Source organism: Carassius auratus, chromosome 29 (assembly GCF_003368295.1).
Source record: "Carassius auratus strain Wakin chromosome 29, ASM336829v1, whole genome shotgun sequence".
Taxonomy (NCBI): domain Eukaryota; kingdom Metazoa; phylum Chordata; class Actinopteri; order Cypriniformes; family Cyprinidae; genus Carassius; species Carassius auratus.
In genome coordinates, this window is record NC_039271.1 from 1,271,254 (window position 1) to 1,294,002 (window position 22,749).

Genomic DNA, 22,749 nt, shown 5'->3' on the forward strand with positions numbered 1-22,749 from the left:
CTTCCGGATGCTGGTTTCACATGGTGGTTTAGATGTATTCTACCAGTGTCTAGCACCATTTGAAATCAGTGTTCTTGGGGAGGGAATTGCCGCGGGTTCACATTTCGCAGCGATGGACGATCCCAAGAGAAGTAAAAGAACAACAAAACAGGACAAGGAATCTTTAGTGGGCTTTTCAAGAGAAGTGAGCGAAGTGCATCTCCTGACTCACAGGAGAACCAGATAGTGCTCATAGCTTGCCCTTAGCGCTTGATGAACTCTCTCTCACAGATGTACTGGAAGTCAAATGAATGCAGTGTGAACAAGCCAGCCCGGTCCCACAAGGAAAATACTGCTGTATACTGTAAAAATATGATCATCTGTAAGTCACTGAAAAAAAAAAATCTTTAACTATAATCATATCAACTTTTAAATGAAGTTAAAATTGGATAAATTAATTTGCTGTGAAGTCATGGCAGCGTTTATTTTTCTACTACTTTAACTTGTGAACAGAATGTATTTCAAAATGTAAAAATTTAACTTTTCCCTTTAAACACAACTTCAAGTTAATTTAATAAAAGAAAAATGAGTTGTAATGAGTCATAGTTAAACGTTAAAGGTTAAGTTGAAGTAGGTGGAAATTTTATACGTTGCCGTGTTTATCCACTAAAACATCGGTGTTAAATCTTGTTTTGGATGTTTCTGTGAGGTCGGATTACCTTCTGATGTTAACACGTGTTTGCATGAAGCTATGTATGTGAATGATGCAGAACATGAAAGCAGGAACAAAAGAAATATGATGCAATATCTTGCATTACAATAGTGCATTACAACAGTGTATGAATTTATAAATGTGTGACTGCAGGAGCAATGTTATTTTAGTATTTATGTGCAATCGTGCTATTTATTAATACTTTAAATTAGCTTTATATTTTTCGGTTTCCTTTTTAATTTAAGTTCAAGCTTTAGTTTTTAATACTTTGCATTAAACAAGTCTTAAATATATGACTGATTTACCAACTACACTTCTCACATAGTCTGTAGCCTATTTATTGTATGAATACATCAGAAAAGAGTTGTGTGCATGGGTCTATTTACATGTCTATTTTTTATATATAGAAATTGTGGTGTGTATTTGTTTTTCGTTCCCTCAGTTGAACTGTTAACTATGCCTGAGAGGGCTAGTAAAGAGAGATTGTGTTCTCTGAAGCTCTTTCTCCCTCTCTGGCTGTTCCTGCCCCCATCTCTCCCCACCAAAGGATGACTGATTTCCTCTGGTGCTTAGAGTCTCTTTTATCATCTAGCACCATTTGAAATCGGTTATAATGACTGGGGATCAATTCTTCGGCTTCCAACTGCACTCAAAGGGACATTGGTGTCATTTACTTCAGTATGTACATGTGTGCTTAGGCGTTTGAAGAGGTTATTGCACATTTTGGGGAAAATATGAATATCAGTGAAATGTAAATTAGCTTTGTTGCTATTGAGGAGCCCTAACTACGTATTCATCACCAAATAAATGAAAAGGCTGTAATCTACTCTGCAAAGAATACCTGCTCCCAATCGGACTTCATTTGCAGTTTAATTCTGCCCTCTGTTGGTTGGAAGGAGACACTACAAGCTGAAATTTCGAAGTGTGGTTGATATGTGCTGAAGTATGGTGATTAAAATAGTTCAAAATCAAATCAATTTAAGCTGTAGCACTTTTTAAAATATAAAAGTTTTCAAAGCAGCTTTACAGAAAATCAAATGTTTATAATTTCTTAATAACCTCATGCCTAATAATCGCATTAGCAGTGGAGGGATGATTATATAGTTCATGTTAAAGTTCAAAAGGAACTAAGATGTGAATGGTTAGGGAATTATTAACTATCAAATGCGAATGTGAAATATATTTCCTGTTTTGTGCATATGTGCAGATCCTGGTATTTGGTTCAATTTATATATTTGCTTTATATTTGTTCATTAATATTTGTTCATAATAATAATGTGGTGTATAATAAATAAAATGTAACCACAACAGCAAAGAATTTGTTTGTATTTAAGTTTACCTTGAATAATGAGGCGGCGTTTCACACACACACACACACACACACACACACACACACACACACACACACACACAAAAAGGGGTTTACTGACTCCTAGTTACAAAAAGTTTATTCATTGGGAACTGTCAAGCTTTTCTTTGTGCACAATGCTTGAACTGCCTTTCTTATGAGTAACCATACAGAATAATAGGCATCATTATTTTGCAGTAAACAAGCGAAGCGTTTTCCACTCTAATGAGGTCTGGACTATTTTGAGAAATAAAACAGCCTCTAAACAAAAAGTTTTAAACTAACTGCTCATCTTATCTGACCTTACACAAACTACATAAACAGCATTACCCCCTTTATTTGTCATGTCCCCACAAACTCAATTAGGCTAGCTTATTTTCAGCATTGGTTATTTTTGTAGAATATTGGTACTACATAAGTCTACATATCAGCTTATAAGGTGAATTCAGGTAAAGAATTCAGAGACAGATGTTTTAATATTATCATTTTCTTTTCTTTATTACTTTTGTTAACTTTAAGGTCCAGCTATAATATTTAAATTTGAATATAGTACATTTGCAAGCTATATAGCAAACATTTTGAGATAATCCTTTTTGTTTTCAGGTAAAGGGGGCCATTGATTTATATATATATATATAAAAAAAAACCTGCATTCTAATTGAAAGCACATATTATCAGACAAGCATATTTAACAAGATATTTAACAAAACCAAAATTATATAACCTAAAGGTTATGAGTAAAACAAATCGTGTAAATCCTTGTCTCAATTCATGTGAGAAATTCCAAACAACTGAAAGAACATGTGTTGACATTAAATTTGATGAAATCTGAATATCAGAATATTCACAAATCAGCATATTTATAAAAATTAACTATTTAAAATGTGACTATAACACAAGCAACAACAAATAGGCTAAAAAAAATTAATGAGGAACCATTTAAAATGGTAGCCATGTGTTTTCCTGTCTACGTTATCTAAACACTTTAAAGTAACTTCAATTGTATTCATATTTTGAGCTTTATATTCTATATATATATATATATATATATATATATATATATATATATATATATATATATATATATATATATATATATATATATATATATATATACACACACATTTTTAGACATATTACAATGATAGCCTATAATATCTTATAGTAGCCTACACAAAAAGCACAGAGGCTTAATAAAGTGTTGAATTTCTTTGTTTATTTATATTTAAATATAATTAGAATTGTTTTTTTGTTTTAATAGCCTACTATGTAATCTCACATGTAATAAAACATTTGGATACAAAATACATTACTTGGATACATTTGAATACAAAAATGAGGAAATTAAAAGAAAATTAAAAAACTTTTCTGTTATTTTACATAATAAACAGCACGAGACACCCGGCGCGCAAGTGTTTCGTCACTAGTCGCCTTAAATCCCTCCCTTTTCGCCCTCTAGCAATCCTCCCCCCCTTGCCCGCTCCTGATTGGCTACGACTTCAGATTTCCACCATATTCAAAATCCGTCCTATCCGTTGAATATCGCGAACTTCCCACTTTCAATTCGCCCCCTAAAATAGCTAATTTTAATTGTATTACGTTTTGTATACACCATTTACAGTAGCGCATTCCAGGTCCACATTTTCAAATGGAGGAAACCGACGGATCTTCAGTAACTTTACCGGTGGCCCAGCCGGTGAACGAAAGACCGAGGAGGAACAAGAGAAAGTCTTCGGTGGCGGATCTCGACGCGTCCCCAGAACACAATTTCAAACGGTCAGGAAGAGCCTATCACACACTTTGTATTTGTTGTTGTTGTTCTTTATTATTATTTTATAGCTAGGAATTATTGTGGTTCTCGTATCCCTGCGTAACCAGTGGCCACTCTTTTTGATCCAAAAATGCATTGAAGTTGTTTTATCTAGATATTATAAACCACATCTAATGAGTTATTTTGTAGCATGCATCTAAACGGGTGAGTATGGATGTATGAGGTTGTTGTTTTTTTCAAACTGAGCAAAACTTCCGCAATATGTCGACTAATGAAAACAGAGCATGACAAGTAGGGTAGTTTGTTATTACTGCAATGTTTAATCCAACCACACGATGGCGATCTATGACACTAAATGAGAGCGGCGTTCAAGCCACAGCATGAGAAAAGTTCAGCTCATATATTGGCAATGTTTCAAATCGACATGATCCTTTGATCAGCTTTTGTAATAACATTCATTTTAGCAGCTTCAGGGCTAAAGATGTTTTACAAAACATACAAAGTAGATCAAATAAAATCATGCAAAACCTTATTGTATTCTAAGACTTTAATTTTGATCATCTTTTTAATTAAAAGGTTAGAATGAATGGATGGACTGGCACAGTCTAAATCTTTTTGTATAGCCATTTTAACAAAATTAAACCATGAGGACATCTGATAATGTGTACCACATATAAATAGATCATGCCAAATATAAACAATATATTTCACGAGAAGCCAGAGAGCATCAAATGTGCTTTTATCACTGGCCAAAAAAACAACAGCTTATTTTGGCAGAGGGTCTGGTTTTCTTTCATGCCAAGCCTTCTCCCCATTTGCCTCTTATACCATAAAAAAACCCAACAAAAATGCCATGGAAACTTTATTTTTAAATTCTTTCAGAAAACTTGAGTGCTACTATGATGCAAATGCTTTACTGTGTATCATTTGTCCTGGAAGAGTGACGAAAGTGACATGACATGTTATTTGGATGTTGTGAGACAGTTGCTTGGTGGCCGAGGTCAAAAAGAGCCCTTTCTCACATATTATAAACTGGTCTGCGTCTATGGCTTTCAGGAAGTATAACCATGTTTAAATAAATTCTTACCCAAGCATCCCACACAATACACATCTACAGCGCCAGCTTGACAGTGACGTCACACTGTAAAATAGACAAAGCAGAATCATACGGAATGTTCACAAAGAAGTGTTCAAACACAAAGTGTGCATTGAATTGGATATCTTTCAAGGGAACACTTTATAAAGAGTTGAGAAAGTAGTAGGCAGTTACTCTGATGTAAGTGCTTTATTTTAAAGGTCATCGTTTAAATGTAATCACATCTCTTTACAAGAAGCTGCATGATTTGTTCTTTTATTAAGTTTTTCAATTCTGATTTTAGCATCAAATTGTTATGCAAACATGATATTAGAGATAAAATGTGTGTTGCGTTATAATCTAGCACGCCACAGCGGTTAATGTTATTTTGACCATTTTTGTTTTATAATATCAACAAGGATGTTTTTTAAAATTGCTATACATTTTCAAGAATAGCACACATAAACAATATGAGAAACTTGAAGTTATTCAAAGCATTTTTTTTTTCAGATGATGAATGATAAAACACTGACAGCTATTTAGAATCCTTCTTGCTTTAAAGTGCGTGAGCATTTATATTGGCAGATGATGGAACTGCAGCTTGCACTTAATAATAATAACTAGGACTCTAATCTATTTATCTTATAGTTCTTGGTGTGAGTGGGCCTTAAAAGGATCGTTCACCCAAAAATGAAAGTTGTGTCATTTACTCACCCTCATGTCTTTCCAAACCTGTTCTTATGTTGACTATAAAATATTTTGAAGATTGCTGGTAATCAAACAGTTGGTAAATGAGTAAATGATGACAGAACTTTCATTTTTGGTGAACTATCCCTTTAATACTTGAACTGACCCCAAAAAAAGCTTGTGACTTGAATAGCCCACCATAGGTTTTGACGTAGTGTTGTTTCACGGAAAAGTAAAATAGACTTATTAAATGTCTTGTTTTTGGGCTTGTTTGGTCCAGTAATCCCCAAGGATTTATTCTACAATAACCCATTTACAATCATATACGCACTGAAAACCAGATATAGTTCAGATAAGAGCACAACGTCACCGCTTTGCACATAGCAGGACGTCATAGGTGTTAAGGCAACTGTTATTCGATTTCAGATTATCTGTTTTCCGCACCATTTTGACACTCAAGCCCTTTGCATGGCCTTCTAGAGGTTCCTCATATATGATGTCTCATATTTGACTGTGAAGACCACAACAAAGAGAGCTTTTGAAGTGATCTGGATGAGTAAGTGACATAGCATTCCTCCAAGGCCTCTCCTTTGTTTGCTACGTGAAGCACAGTGAAACCAAACCTACTTCGCTTAACCTGAGTCCCCTTTAATGTTTTCCCACCTTCACGTCAGTGGGATTGCCTTCTCAATGACTGAAGATAACGAAACACCTGAAACCAACATTGCCCGTCCCCTTAAAAACTAAATATCGGTTCGTCTAGTACATTTTGACTTCTTAGCATGTCCAAGATTCAGAATACGGTACACAAAGTACAATTGTGTTTATGTGATTTTCCACACATCAAAACAACCAACACAACAACGACGTCCCCCTGCGAACACAAAGGAGCATCTTACATGTTCCCAGATTTGTATTGAATCAGCTGACACTCAGTGGTGGTAGCATAGTGATGTAATGTCCTGTAGATTTTTTAGAACAGGTCAGGCCTCATTCTTGGTCTATTTATGTCGTCTGCTACATTGCCGGTGAGAGACTGGTGTTTGTGTTGATGTAACCATCACAGGGTGTGTGTGCTATTTGGTCCATATTTGTCATGCCGATGTCCGGCGTTTCAGACAACACCTCGGCATTCCAGACATGTTTGGGAAGCAATACACACTCGCAGGATCCCTGCTCAGTTCCTGAAGCTCCCAAACAGCACACATTGAGGATGCTTCTCTTTTCTGATACACCTGTTTCAGGCATTGGAGCTGATGAGTGGAATCAGGTGTGTTTGATTATTGCTTTGGGCAATCTGCTGTAGGAATTTTAAACAATATGGCTACAGGTCATGGGTTTGATTTATTCTGCCTTGAGGTCATTAGCACAATAATTTAGTTTTTTTTTTTTTTTCTTCTTTTAACAAGACTGTTTGTATTCACGCATGCTGTCTGGCCTAAGTATGACAGATTAGAAAGGATTATATCTAAATAGTAAATCATAAATACTACACTATAATTAAAAAGTTTGAATTTAGCGATTTTTTTTAAAGTAATTTAATAACTTTATTCAGCCAAAGTGCATAAAATTGCTTAAAAGTGACAGAAAAGACATTACATTTTATAATATTAAAATAGAAAACAGTTGTTTAAAATTTAAATATTTTTCAATATTAGTTTTTAATAATTTTTGGACTATTATTGGAGTTGTTGTGATGCTGTTCTGGAAGATTTACTGTTGAAAAAAAATGGGTGAGAAAAATTATGAATTTTAAGGTAATGAAATTAGCTAATATTTACATACAAAAACAGTGAGTGACAAGAGGTTTTATAGTGTTTTATGCAGTGACAGCATGTCCCAAAATTGGTGCGCTGCTACTAGTCGTCTGCTAAGTACATTATGTTTTGGCCCAGTCATAGCCAGGTTTGTTTTTATCCGTATAAAATAAATATGCTGTCTACTTCTTGTAACTATGACCTATTTCTCAGCAGGGCAGCATGGAACGGAGGACACTCCATCATTCTATTGACAGCGTCATTTGTTCTAAATATTTAGGCCCCTGCTGTCTTTAGCAGACGAGCCCACCCACAGTAAAGTCTTTTTCTAGTGGACACTGATATAGAGTCTGTACTCTGTTAACACACTTGCACCCTCTGTCTGCTCAGATAATATCTCACACAGGATCAATATTGTGCCCGCTGCATTTTTACATTGCATTCCACCTGTACCCCCTATGGCTTCAGACATAATTCAGTTGTAAAACACATCTTAGTTGAATGAGTCACACTTGAAGTCTTTCTGAGAACCAGCTTCTCACTTCCCAGAAACATTCTTTCTCGGTGGAGTTTTACTGTAATTACCTATTCTCTCAAACGCACAGACCGTCTTTGAATTCTTCTGTCATCTGCACTCCTTTGCAAGAAATAATAAACTGATGGAAAGAGAGAGATGGGAGATGCCGGTGGGAACCCCATCTACACAGAATGAATAAGAGAAATTTGCCCAAACATACAAGTGCCCACACCTCTGCCAGACCCCATGTTAGATGGCAACCAGAGAATAAATGTGTTTTAGTGATGATTCATTTTGATGAAGTTTGCTTTTAATATAAAACGCTTCTGTTATGGAGGCTAGCAGACTCATCCTCATGCATTCAGGACTGCTTTCCCTGCTAATAGATTTATGCAATATTAAATATTTCTGATTTAAAAAGTAATATTTAAATAAATATTGAGTTGAAAATTCCAATGTATATATGTATTTACACTACTGTTCAAAAGTTTGGAATCAGTAAAAAACATTTTTTAAATAAAGTAATACTTTTATTTAGCAATGACTCATTAAATTCATCAGATACAGTAAAGACTTAATTTATCTCAGTTCCAGAGAAATATTGGGCCGCGCCAAATCAGCATATTACTATGATTTCTGAATAATCATGTGACACTAAGACTGGAGGAATGACTGCTGAAAATTCGGCTTTGTCATCAGAGATAAACTACGTATACAGTATTAAAATAGAAAACTGTTGTTTTAAGATGCAATAGGGTATTACAATATTACTGTTTTTACAGTGATATGAGTAAGAGACTTTTCAAAGTCGTGTATTTATATGGCCAGTAGCCATATGATAGTGTATGTATTGTGCGGTAAAAATTTTTTTTGACCCATATGGCCTTGATTACATCAGCAAACAAAACTCATTTTATTGAGTGATTTGAGAGGCAGAGAATAACATTTGCTGACATACACTCGAGGGTAATTCATCAGTCTGTTGCAGTGTTGCTAAAATGAACAACCCGATAGCAATACTAATTAACTCCGTTAATGATGATTTAATCCTAGTTCTGAAGATTATCTTAGAATTTTTTTTAATGGCTTTTTATAAGAGATTTTGTGGGTCGGCTGTCCCATTACAGTGTCTGAAAAAAGAAGCGGCTCTTCTCAAAAAGGAACCCCGGGTATCTTTACAAACATGACCTCGCTGAGCCTGTTGTCACCAGTCCCCAAATAAGGGCCCAACCAACAATGAGGGGCAGTGCATTCATGAGTAAAAGAGGACATGATGGATAGAGACTAAAGGAAAGTACACGTGGCTAAAAGACAGCAGAAACTAAGTGTCTTGGTGCGAGTTAGAGAGATTGGGGCTAAGTGACGCTCTCTCTGTATCGGTCCTGCAGACCATGATGCAGTGTTACGGGAGACAGAGCTACACCAGGCTTGGTGTGTGGTACGTACAGGATGTGTCTTTACATTTACAGGCTCTTCTTGTGGACACACTGACATTGTTAGGTTATGGACATACTAATGGAGTTAGTTTGAGTTTTTCTGCAGAGTCTACATCATTACTGCACAACCAGAAGTCTAGGTCTGGTTGAATGCTTTGTATTTGTCTGGGTTTCTGTATGAAGAGGGGGTTGCATGTTTTTTTGTTTTGTTTAGTTTTATTCAAATGGCTTTAGAAATATAATTGCTTTGAGAATCTTATGTTGTGTTTTTCTTGCTGTAGGCCGTCTTTGAGACGAGGAAGTTCTTTTGTCTTCCTGACACCTGGACCTCAGTGGGACTTCACTCTGGTGAGTAGCTTATGACATCCATATGACTCTTTCAAGCATACAAAACACTCGGTAGCTCTGTTCATAGCCACCTTGCTGTCCACTCAATGTAGGCAGCTAGCTACTAAGGTAACATATGTTATTGAATAAGTGATTTGAAACAGTCTTCATAGCACCTCTCCATTGAATCAAAAGGAAGAATTGACTCCTGATTGATTTCAAGTAGAGTTTGACTATAGCATGTTGCTATGATAACATCACTATAATTCTTATGCAAACACATTAGCTGTAGGATGTATAGCATAACCTACATAAGCCCCTTTCACACTGCGAATCCGGAAAATACACTGGTAATGTATGGAATTTACTGCTGATTAGAAAACCGGCTTTACTGACGAGATGCGCATAACGGAGCACCCCTATTGAAAACAATAACCATAACCATCTGAAATTAATGACAGTAACTGCACAGTAAGTAGCCTACATTCAGTACAAATATAGATGATACAGACGTCAGCATTTATTTATTTTTATTTTTTTTAATTGGATTGAAACAAAGAACTGGCCTTAAATTAAAAGATTAACTGTAACCATGAGAAATGAAAGGCAATAACTGCATAGTTCTAGAGTCCAAACAACACAATCAACACACATTCAATAAAATGTTTCTTAATCAGCATTCAGTATTTTAGTTTTAATATTTGGTAAAAAAAAAAAAAAAGGTCTGTACCAGTGAGACTAAATAAAAGTATGCTATATAAATACATTATTCCAAAATGTTTAAATCAAATAATGTTCATGCGAATAAAACAAAGGTGCAAAGTGTTTCATTCATCAAAAAAAAAAAAAAAATTTGGTCCAGGTGACAATATAAAAAATATTGTCTCAAGTTAAAAAAAAATATATATAATTGAACCATTACCCTAAAATATTTTAATTGGATGAATGAAACCCTTTTTTCAGTGTGCTACAGCTGGTAATTTTTAAATCAAATTAAGTCAATGTAATTTTAATGTAAAATAAAAATAATCATTCTATACAGAACTGAAGTTTATTCAAGTTCTACTTTACAAAACAAAAAATAAATAAATTTCAGTTTTGTCAAAGTTTGGCGTTTTGTTTCTTATCCAACACATGAGAAGTTGAGTTGAACATCCCTTCACAGGGCGCGGACAGGTACAGTACGCTCGCGCAGCTTCAGTGAGTGCAGGGAAAGGCTCTTATTTAGTACGCCAGTACACCAAGGACCGATCGCTTCCTGCTATCAGTGCCTCCGACATGTAGCTCTGCACTTCCAGTGCCCGTGTATTGCGCACAGATTTCAAAATACTTCCACACAAATGACATGGCGAATGATTACAATGTAGTCTGTGCACGCTGGCGCACTTCCAGAAAAATCGGACGGAAAAAGACCAAAAACCGATTCATGGCCGGTCAACCGGTGCATCCATAAATACATCTATTGCCCAGCTCCTTGAAGGCTAATGACAAGAAGTAATTTTTAACCCCAGCTTTAAAGGTCTTCATGGATGTAAACTACCTAATCTCAATTAATGCCACAAGTAAATAAGGCCTGACTGTCCTATTCACTTTCACATTACCAGTCCATGTCAGTATATTACTGCCTGAAAGTGGGAACACAATTTTTATATAAAAAAAATTGGACGCACAACAGGTGACCTTTTGTATATTAAATGACGTGAATGCTTTAGCCTCAATGGTGCTTTGCTACATTTCACCGGTTTTCATGCCTCAGAAACTAATACTACACCCATAAGGTAATTTTTTTAAAAACCTCCCATCCTTTTCCTTTGCACAAGTTCGCAAGTGTACTTTTCCCTTGCCCTTTATGATTGTTTTTGCAGAAATAGTTTTCCACTTAACCAGGACATTGTTGCCAACTGATGACATCTCAATCCTCTCATGGCATCGCATGCCTCTGGTTCAGCTGATGCACAAGTTGCCTCCCAATTCCCAAGCATCTCTCTCCCAACACAAATTTCCACAAAACTAAAGTCCTTATTCCCACTGAATCAGTTGAGCATTAAAAGCAAACTAGTTTGAGTGAATAGAGCCCGATTAGAGCATTCCAAAGTTTATGAAGGCCAAGCAAAACGCAATCCATCTCTCATCAGTAGGAAAACTGGGGGTGGAAAGGCTAGAAAGACGATGGACCGCTTTATCCTGTGCCAGAATGTTCCTTTGATATGTAATTTTTTTTCATGAATACATGCACATTAACTTTTCTAGCGGGCACATGGGCCTCATTAGGCTTCCAGCTCGAGCACCATTACCTCACCTTCAACACCCTGCCGAGGTGAGAGAGTATTTATATCTCTTATTCCCTCTCAGACTCCTGGAACATGAAAGCATAAAATCTTTGTCTTTAATGTGGAAGTAGTTCTTCTGGTTAAGGCTGTCTGCATAGCTGCAGGGTGAACAAGGTTATGCAACAACAGATGGATTACGCAGGAAGCAGCCTGCAGACCTCTGTGATACTACCGGATTCAATTTTGATAGCTTGTTGTGCCAACATGCAAAGACGACTTGAAAAAACCTTTCTCAGACATGTTCAAATATCTGGTTTCATCGTCTTCTAACATGTATATTTTTGTTAGATAATTTAAAGGTTTTTGTTATGTCTACAAGGCTGGTTTTACACTGCAAGCTTGGGTGGTGTGTGAGCAGCGTGTATTTTTCCGCTGTCCAAATTAACCAACGATTGTATTCACACCAGGAGCGTCACATGAGCAGTGCTGAAGCCATTGTTTTGGCGGCTAGTCTATATTTGCCAAGCCACTCATGCTCAATTAAAGTGACAACACTTTTCATGAACAAAATAAATATGATTTCACACAAAAAGTGCTAAAAATGCAAAGAATAAGCATGTCTAGTGTGTTTTAACAAGAATTGGAGTATGTCAGAAAAGAAAATGAAGAGTCAAATTTAGTGATGCATCGATCCGATACTCGCTGTATTTGTGCACGGAAGTTATTGGTCTAAATGTTCTACAAAAATGGTGAAAATTAATAGTAGATTTAGTCCAACAGTTTAACACTAATAATTGGACATAAACAAACACCTTAAATATAAAGTAGGCTATTCAAAACAGGTAAGTTCATATATTGACTAAAGTTGAAATTAACCGAGTCATCACTCATACAACGCACCGGACCGTGCCTCATGATGAGAACGACACACCGCCACAGAAACAAAAATGAGATGCATTCTATCATAACTGTGGCTTTAAACTCAGTGAGGGTTGGTTTAAAATACTGCACATATATAGGCTGTTCAGATTACTTGTTAAAATGCAATGAAACACCTTATATCTGCAGACAATGTACGTCTGTTTGTGGATGGAGACTTTGTAACAGCCAAAACTATGTATTTTACATCACATTATAGTGCGGTGTACATGAAAATAATAACAAGGCGGCAGAGTGAACTTATCATCCATAGTGGTTCTCACATAGTCCTTCTACGTCATCACCACATATTGTGCGTTATAAGTTAAGTGATCAGTCTTTAAGAGGAGGACTAGGCGAGAACCACTATGGATGATAAGTTCGCTCTGCCACCTTGTTTTATTTTGGCTTTACTTTATTTGTAACATCAAGAAAGAGTTGATCTCTTATAAATGAGTAGAGCATGTGGCTGTGTACCTGTCATTAAATGATTGGGACACCAACTCCTCGTTTTCTATCGCTTTCATTTCTTGGATTTAATGAGTTATCAAAACGTTAGAACTTCAACGACTACAGGCTCTAATCCTCATTTGTGTGTGCGTGCATGTGTATGTGTGAAATGCGGTGCTGAAGTGAAATAGCTGGGCAGTTTGATAGCCGAATTATAATAGGCAGTCTAATATTTTTTTTTATAACAAGTTACTACAATTTAATACATTAATAGGAGATGGAGCCTAATATCGTCTTGACTATACGACTTACGTTGATATCTCTGACTATTGTCGATAAACGATACTATCGTCTATCGGCACAACCCTACTTTGGAGCCACTGCTTTTACTCTGCTCAAGCTTGTGGTGTGAAACAGGTTTAATTAATTAAATTAAGTATTAAAGGAAAAGTTCACTTCCAGAATAAAAATTATGATAATTTTCTCACCCTCATGCTATCCAAGATGTTCATGTCTTTCTAGGATTCCAGGATTTTTCTCCATATAATGGACTTAAATGGTAGTTGAAGGTCCAAATCGCAGTCTTAATGTTTTAATTTTAACCGCACATGACCTTTCCAATGTGTAAACGTAATGTGTGAGTTTGTGGATGAGTATCATGGAGCTAGTGCAAGACTTGCATATGTGGTTAAAAAGAATAGTAATTTTTTTTTTTTTTTTTAAATGAGTGATTGTTTCGCTGAATAAGACCCTGTTTCTCGTCTCGGATTGTGTAGAGCCCTTTGAAACTGCAATGTGGACCTTCAACCCGTTGGCCACCATTGAAGTCCATTATATGGAGAAAAATCCTGGAAATGTTTTCCTCAAAAATTGTATTTATTTGACTGAAAACAGGAAGACATGAACATATTGGATGACATGAGGGGTTGGTAAAGTATCAGGAAATTTTTATTCCGGAACTAATCCTTTAATGCATTTAACTTAATCATAAGGAAACTAACATGGTTCTTATGAAAGCGATTTGATGTTTTGGCATTCACACAAAACATTGGTGGTTTTTCTTCTGTAGTTTCTGTATTACTGTTACAATATGAGTCAGATTGATTGCAGAAGACACAGGAAGCAGCTTGAGACTTTCTTATAGAACATGAAAACCATGCTGTTAAGTCTTTTTTTGTAACGTTGACATGCTTAAAGCTGCAGTAGGTAACTTTTGTAAAAATATATTTTTCACATATGTTAAACCTGTCATTATGTCCTGACAGTAGAATATGAGACAGATGATCTGTGAAAAAAAAAAAATCAAGCTCCTCTGGCTCCTCCCAGTGGTCCTATTGCCATTTACAGAAATACATCCGCTCCCGGTAAGAAACAACCAATCAGAGCTGCGGTCCGTAACTTTGTTTGTGTTCAAAATGTAGAAAAATGTATATAATAAGCGAGTACACTGTGAATCCATTTCCAAACAGTGTTTTTAGCTTGTCCTGAGTCACTAGGGTGCACCTATAATAAGTGTTTATATTCTGACTATTTTAGATTGCCTCGGGGGTACCGCGACGGAGTAACCCAGTACCTTTGTGATTCTTCATAGACATAAACAGAGAGAAGTAGTTCCGGCTACGATGTTCTTCCGCAAGACGCAATCAGTTCTGTTTATTAACCGCTAGAGCGTCAAAAGTTACCGACTGCAGCTTTAATGAAGTTGATGAGACTGTCTGAACAATCGATGAAAGTTAAAGTCGTGACATTTGCCAAGTATGGTAACCCATATTTGGAACTGTTGCTCTGCATTTAACCCATGCAAGTGCGCACAAACACAGCATTGAGTAGGGAACACACACACTGTGAATACACACCCGGAGCAGTGGGCAGCTATTTGGTCCAGTGCCTGTGGGTTCAGTGCCTTGCTCAACTTTAAAAATTTCCTTTTCTTCTCTGAAACAACTTTTTTTTTTTTTTTTTAGCTAGCATCAGGCTCTCTAATTTTTCAGCTCCTTTCTACCAAACATCATGAGTCCAACTTTTCACACCCAGTTAAAATGATTGTAGGTCTACTTTTTTCTCTAATCGAATATCCAGTTTTACTTGGAAAATGTTACATTACAGAAGTTAAATGGGTTGCAAACACCATTTCATAATGCCTCTTTCCATTAATTTTTTTTTTTTTTTTTTTGCTTTTTCGACTTTTTCCCCTCATTGATTGGTAATCAATGCTCTTTCTTTAAAAGATGGGCTTCATGCATATACATTTTTGTCCAGACCTTTCAAAATCACAGTATGCAAACCACGTCTTTGTCATCATGTGCACAAACTCTTCATCCTAGATCTTACTGACCCCTGAGTGTCCAAAAAACATGACTTTGATTGGGCTTGTTGTAATAATAATAATTTCATGTTTTTTGTGCTGGCAGCTGCTTGGTCTCATAAATTATTTGCAGTAACATCCATTTATGGTTTGTCCATCAGGAACATGCAGTTTGGAGCCAAAATACATGGCCTGTCTATCACTTTGACCTTTTCTCTGTTGATCTCAGTTTTCTTTCTTCTTATTTTGAATCTTTAGTTTTACTTTTTAATTCTTTCTGATGTTGACCTAATTTTTTACTTTACACACTTTTTTTTTTTTTAATCAAAATACACTAGCAATATCAGTGCCACTTGTAATCTTACAGACCATTAGCCTTTCTGCATTCTCAGATAACACACAAAAGCAGCAGCTTATCTCCGTTATCCATTAAAACATTCAAAACCAAACACCATGAGTAATCTGTGATTCACTCAGTAGCTCAGCTTCTGATTGGCCAGCAATCAACTAAAACCCTCCAATGAGGGTCTAGATTAATTATCCCCCATTGTCTGTGAATGGGGATTTGCTAAATGACAGCTTGTCATTTATTGTTTTAGTGTTTTTGCCAACTTGTTTGCCATGAATGGGTATGATGTTAAATTAGCCTTATCTACTCATTGCTTCAATGAAACTCTAGGTGAACTGGCTGTAGGGTGTTTGGTTTTGATCACATGACTTTACAAATTGCTTTCACCTTAAAGGAGAACAAAGGGCTCTTTCAAGGTTCATTAAGCTATAACTTTGCTACCAACTAAACGGTCTTAAATGGCCTGTATTGAGTGATTTTGTAAAGTGGTTTTGGGAAAAGTCCAGTTAAAACAGCATTAGGGCAATAACAAAGCGTCGCCCTCTACATTGTGAGTATATCAAAAAATGTGACGTCATCGTGGTGTTGCTGGAAGTTCACTTTGAGTGCATGCAAACTCATTTCGCATGGCGGTGTGCATGGCATTTTTTGTAATGTTCCACGCAGCTCCCCATCCAAAGGTGCAAGAGTTCAGGGTAATTTTTGGCCGAACATGCATGTCTGTGCTGGCGTTTGTATAAAACGAGCAGTTTAATGTGAAGTTAAAACTCCATCAGGTGCTTTTTGACGATAAACAATGCATTTTTTTTTTTTTTTTTTTGCATAGTTTGTCCAAAGCTTTTTAAAGTATGTTTTATTTTTATTGTATAAAAATAAGCTATAGGAGCTATTGTAATAATAATGCCAGCTTTTGAGGTAGCACATTGCATATTCTTCAGGAAACTAAAGGAAACCGTAGAAGTTGAAAAAAGGATGTCTTCCTTGGTTCCCCTCTCAGAGCCAAAAAGTTTTTGTATTCTTTGCAAGTCTCCCCTTTTAGTAAAATGTGTATTGTGCAACAGATTCTTATAGGCTGTTTTCTTTTTGCAGAAACGCAAGCGCAGAGAGAAGGACGACGCAGATGCAGTCAGTCTATGCAGCTTTGACTTCAAGGTAAGAAAACTAGGAAAACAGCATGGGTTTTGCAAGGGCAGATTTGGCGCAACAGATCTTTCAAAATACACAAATCAAGAGGTCTTGCTTTTTAAATTACTCCCTGAAGTCAGTCTGTCCTCAGCATGTCTCAAAACAACATCAAAAGTCCCATAATAACAACACCAAGAAAGACCTAAATTAAAAATAAGCTTCCCTCTGCCATATTTGACAGCAAAATCAAAGCCATTTTGCACAAGAATCCTAGATGAAATCACTTGTTTGTGGCAGAAATCAAAGCCTTTTAACCTTGAGGAATTTAATCCTAGAAAATCTTTCCTCTGATAAATCCGAAAGATTATTTCTTTCAAACCCATAAACTTCCCAAGATTACTGTCAGCAATTATCCTCATTTCAGTAAGGACTTAATTAATATGCGCTGCTGTGTAAACTAACAAGTTCTGTAATTTGACTCTGCACTGATCTTGACTTTTCGGTTTTATTTTTTATACTTTTCTCCATCTGAAAGGGAACAGTTAACTTATAAGTACACCTCCATAGCAACCCAGTGTTTTTTACCGTTTTTATTAAGAAGTCTCACTGAGCACACCCAGATCTTCTGTAATTTGACAGACAGGACAGAACAATATACCTGAAATGACTTTCATCAGTCTTGCGCTTTCAAGATGAGAGAGCTCTGATTCACTAGAGCCTTTATGCCTTTAGGAATGGAAAAAAGCTGAGGTTTATTACTAGTGCTGGGCGGTATACCGGTTAATCACAAATAATGGAAATATTTTTCTTATGATAGAAATTTTTTAAATAACGCAATACCAGTGTTTTTTAAATAATCTGTTACTCAGACCCAGGCAGTGCACTGCATGAGACAAAAGAGTAACATAGCCAAATCCATCACATAGCCGCTCAACATCTACTGTACGTGCATGTTGATTTTATCAGAAGAAGTTGCAATTTATAAATGAGTGACTCCTGGTTAACATGTATTAATTGGTTGTGTTTCGTCACTGTTTAGAGTGGAATTCTTTACGATATTCACTCAGCATGACAGTAAAATGGGGCATTCTAAGTCAATCTACATCAGTAGCCTACTTAAAAAAAAAAAAAAAAAAAAAAAAAAAAACTGTTATATACACAGTGATCCCGGTATAATTTTGTAAAATATCGTGATATTAATTTTTGGTCATACCGCCCACCACTAGCAATTACACAAAAACAACTCATAACAAAATTTCCTGCATTGGCAAATAGAATATTTTTTAATAGCAAGTGTCAATGTCTTTAAATGGTCACAGTTTAGGGTCTTACTCCATGACTAATTTAACTTGCGTAGCTTGAAGTCTGATCAGATTGCGATATATTGTTCAAGTCTGTGAGAATGAAAAGGAAAGCGGCTGTACGTGGGTGGGATGTGTCTGGACCGAGGGGTGTGTTATTAGTTACCTGCTCTGTTTGGTGGCAACCTCTTCCGTTGAGGGTGCATTGACTCAATTGTAGTTAAATATACTTGAGATTAGGATGTATGTGATTTTTATTGTTTATTTTTTTATTTATTTTTTTGTAGATGTTTGAGAGTTTTGTTGTCACACCAAAATAAAAAAATACTTAAGCAAATTATGGTTCCACACATTTAGCGAACGCACTGTACTGAAAAAAACTGACGACAAAAAAAAAAAAACTTTTACTGCAAGTCACATTGTGACTGATTTTGTGTTTCAGTTTCATTCTCTGTATTTATAAGAGGATGTTGCAAATGACTGTCAGGAACTGACATTTATGACACCTTTTGAGTTCTCCATAAATTAAATTAATGCCATATGAGTGGGGTAGGGAATGTCTGGGAACATTAAACCATAGAAGGACATTTTCAGTTCAGATAAAAGGTTTTCACAAAACAAAAATTATAAATAATTATATTAATTTAAAACATTTTATATTTTATGAATCTTTTATATTTTAAAAATTTACAACTGTATGTGTTTTCTGCATAAAACATGGTCCATTTTCGCATTGGTCTGAACAAAAACAGAAAACAGGCTTTTCAGAATCCAAACTAAATCCTCCACCATCATCTTTTCTGTCTCATCTCACGCTTCTTGTCAGTCAGCTCGACTCACTCTCCTCACTGGATAAATTAATGTTTTTTATCACTATAAAAAAATCAAAATGACAGTGTGGTCAGTGCCGTGGTGGGCAATTGACATAACCGGTGTTGCGGCTTAACAACGGTACACAGTCAGCACCGTCTAGCGCAGCAAGCCTACCGGTAATGGCTGTACACGAAAGACGCACTGCTATCACAAATGCTACATTATCAGGCATTATAGAAAAGTCTTAATGAAAATGCCATCAAAACCTTTCTGAAGAGAACCTGTTCCCTTCAGAGGTACATTCATATAAAAACACCCACGCTGCATTTTGACTTTGAAATGTGTAGTGTTCTTATGTACTCAATGAAATCATAGCCTTTTTATGCTTAATCGTCACATAATCCCTTCTAGCAGACATTATATGCTGTTTTATAACAAAGTTCGGGAGGAACAGTCGCAGTTCATTAATTACCTGATTAACACAAGTGGAGACCAATCAGTAATCAACTCATGACAAGGTATAAATAACAGCAGAACCTATCTCTGTTCATTGACGGTTTTCAGCATCCCGGTTCGCGCTGTCCGTCATCTTATCACAGACGAAATTTTCCTTCCAACAAGGAGATCCATACCGGTGATTTTTCAGATCTGCTACTTTGCTGACCATGATCATTAAACACGGCCGTTGAGCACCATCAAACGTCATCGCGACAGCTGCTCTTCTTGCCAAGCCACACGTCGTGGCCAATAGACCGTGCAAAGTTCAAGCTCGCTTCGCTTGACACCACAATTGATCCGATCAAGACCGGGCTCTCTTTGAGCGCTGGAATCGCAGTACCAGCAGGCATTCAACCAGCCCGCTCCTCAGTTCTTACTGCAGCAAGCCTCTTTCACTTCCCGCAGCGGCTCAGCCTTTCACCACGGCTTTTTCAGGCCGAGGCGCAGTTTGAGGCCGCCTCCTCTAGCGGCGCAGACCGAGCGTCATAAATCAATACATTTTCAGATGAAGACGGTAAATACAGGTTTGCGGCCAGAAGTAGTGCGAGAGCCGCGTGGAGTTCCGTTCACATATGTATGTGGAAATTCAGATCCAAATTGAGCCTCGGATGCGTTCAAATATTTAAACTTCTGCGACCAGGCCGTGTGCAAACGCCCGACCGGATGTGATCTTTCGGTGCGAGGTCAGAATTACCTATATTTTGTTAACCTTGACATTATTCTTCAACATAATTTATGTAAAATGGTGGTTCATAGTAATTATGGCAGAAATAATTATTAAATCATTATTTACGTGATTAGCCCCATAAAACCTACTGTTTTTATTTAGGGGGTAATCTGATTTGTGATGATGTATTCATACATTAAACATTATATTCATTCAAATTATTAACTTTACCATGGTGAACATGTCAAGGTAACAGTTAGGGCTACTGCACGACCAGTTTGAAAGTTAAGCACGCCTGCCACGAGAGGGAGAAATGCGACAATCGTGTACAAATGTCGCGTGCTGTGGAAAGGAGGCTTAAAGTTTGTTAAATCAGGCCATGAGGTAGTCATCATCCACACTGAAATGTCCAAAGATATCATCTGCCTTACCGTGCATGTTTAAACCTCACTGAGGTTTTACAGACAAGTTTCATGCAATTATTCTGGCAGGACCAATTTCCTTGGGGACATATTTCACCATCTACTGGCGTGATCATTATACCCTCATTTTGCCGCAGGACAGCAGTGTGAGTAAATTCTGAGTTTTTCTAGGACCGTAATATGAAAGCATACAAGTAAATATCTTTAGAACTGCTTGTAAGTGAATAGCACATAACTGCAATTAACGTTATTGCCATAATCATGTCTGTTGGTATGTTTTACAGACATAATGATTTTCATTGCATAATGATTCTCATAGTTTTCAGAAGCCTCTGTTTCCACAGTCTATACTACAACGTGAAACCAGTGTTTCAGATGTATCCATTAGTACTAGTGATGTGTCGTTCGTAAACGAATCGTTCTTTTTGAACGAATCTTTTAGGTGAACGAATCTTTTAGGCGAACAAATCGTCCATGTTATCCACTGACTCATATTTCTCGTTCAGTAAAGTTCCTCCCTTCATAGCAGCGCGGCGCTTTAAGCAGCGCATGCGCAGCTCAGTAAACCGGGTAACAACCGTTTCATCCTGTCAAAGAATTACTCAACATCGAGCCGATAGCCTTCGAGTATGAGATGTGACAGAGTATGTGATTTGTTGAATGTAGTAACGAATACGCCCTTCAATGAACGAGTTTCATATGAGTCTGAACTAGATCTAGAGATCTTATCGTTCGTGAGTGAAATGACTGAACTGGCACACTTGTCATTCGTGAACGAACTGAATAAACGGATACATGTCGTTTGTGAATTAAATGAACTGGCACATAGCTTATCTTGTTCGCGAACAAAATGAATTAGAGTAAACTGGGTTAATCTGCTATTTTAGCATGTCAATCTCGAAAATGCAAAGCGCAGTTATAGGTACAGTACTGTGCACATACGCTTGTTTTGATATTTAGCAACTCCACGTTTAATCCATAGACCGTAAAAGAAAGGTTAATCCCCGATTTATGAATGTGAATATATAATATACAGACTGTCTGACCAAACAATTAAAATGCTAATTAGGCAAGAAACCCTGTGCTTTGTTCATCTGAACAACTCAATTAGACTTCATATATTGAACGCGATTATACACACATTTTAATAAAGCCAGATCATTTTTGTAACAAGTGAATGCGTTCGTTGACGTAAGACGACACATAATACACTCTTTTGCCACCTGCTGGCATAGTGTGTACTCACACTAGGCACGGTTGCCATGAACCGGGCCCGAGTACGCTTGTCCCCCCTCCCCACTCCCCCTCTGGCCTGCACTCACATATAGGGTTTCAGCATTCGTGCCGGAGCACGCTTACGTCATTATGGTGAGACAGTTTCGGGATAAACAGGAAGAGCGGCGCTCTCTGAACACCATGGAGTGCATCGCTTCGTTTTCTTTGTGGATAATTTTGTATTGTTTGGTCCACAGCCTGTTGTTAAACAGATGTGTCGCCTTAGTGGCACGAAAATTTGCACGTAATCGCGCTGCTCGTATGAGGATGTTTGCAATGTACCAACTGAAGTGCAGCAAGGACTTTGCAGTTTTAGTTTTTATGCGTTTTGCACTTCTGCCGTAGACCAAAAGTGACCCTTTCCCTGCCATGTTGGTTTTGGAGCGTCGCAAAACCGTGACTCAACTCGTCCTTTTCCGTGCTCCGGCATGGTTAGCGCTCACACTGCATGCGAACCGCGCCCGAGTCCAACTGAACCGTGCCCTGGCCCACCTCTTCCAAGCGGGCCAGGGCCAGCTAATCGAGCCGCGCCCGGGCATGATTCGGAGCACTCACACTAGTCAAACGAACCGCGCTTTGGTGGTCAAACGCAGTGAGTACACCCATATTCTGTGTAAAACGAAGATTTTATCTCTGAACTAATCATTTTGGTGAATGAACCGAAAATGAACGAATCTCTAGAAAGAATCATAATTTCCACCACTAATTAGTGCTGCAACGACGTGTCGACATCATCGTTTACGTTGA

General features: G+C 37.1%; 1 protein-coding gene across 2 annotated transcripts in view; it reads left to right on the plus strand.

The window, feature by feature from the left end:
• The first annotated feature begins 3,539 nt into the window (after positions 1-3,539).
• The window catches only part of LOC113047813 (neuroepithelial cell-transforming gene 1 protein-like), a 32,853-nt gene continuing 13,643 nt past the window's right edge, over positions 3,540-22,749 (plus strand). Inside the window, exons 1-3 of one of the 2 annotated variants that reach the window (XM_026209117.1) lie at positions 3,540-3,815; positions 9,564-9,630; positions 16,991-17,053. In XM_026209117.1, the coding sequence (XP_026064902.1) occupies positions 3,688-3,815; positions 9,564-9,630; positions 16,991-17,053 (258 nt within the window). In that variant the 5' untranslated portion in view covers positions 3,540-3,687. Of the gene's footprint in view, positions 3,816-9,225; positions 9,285-9,563; positions 9,631-16,990; positions 17,054-22,749 lie in introns of those variants that run through there. The other variant, XM_026209118.1, reaches the window with a different exon arrangement.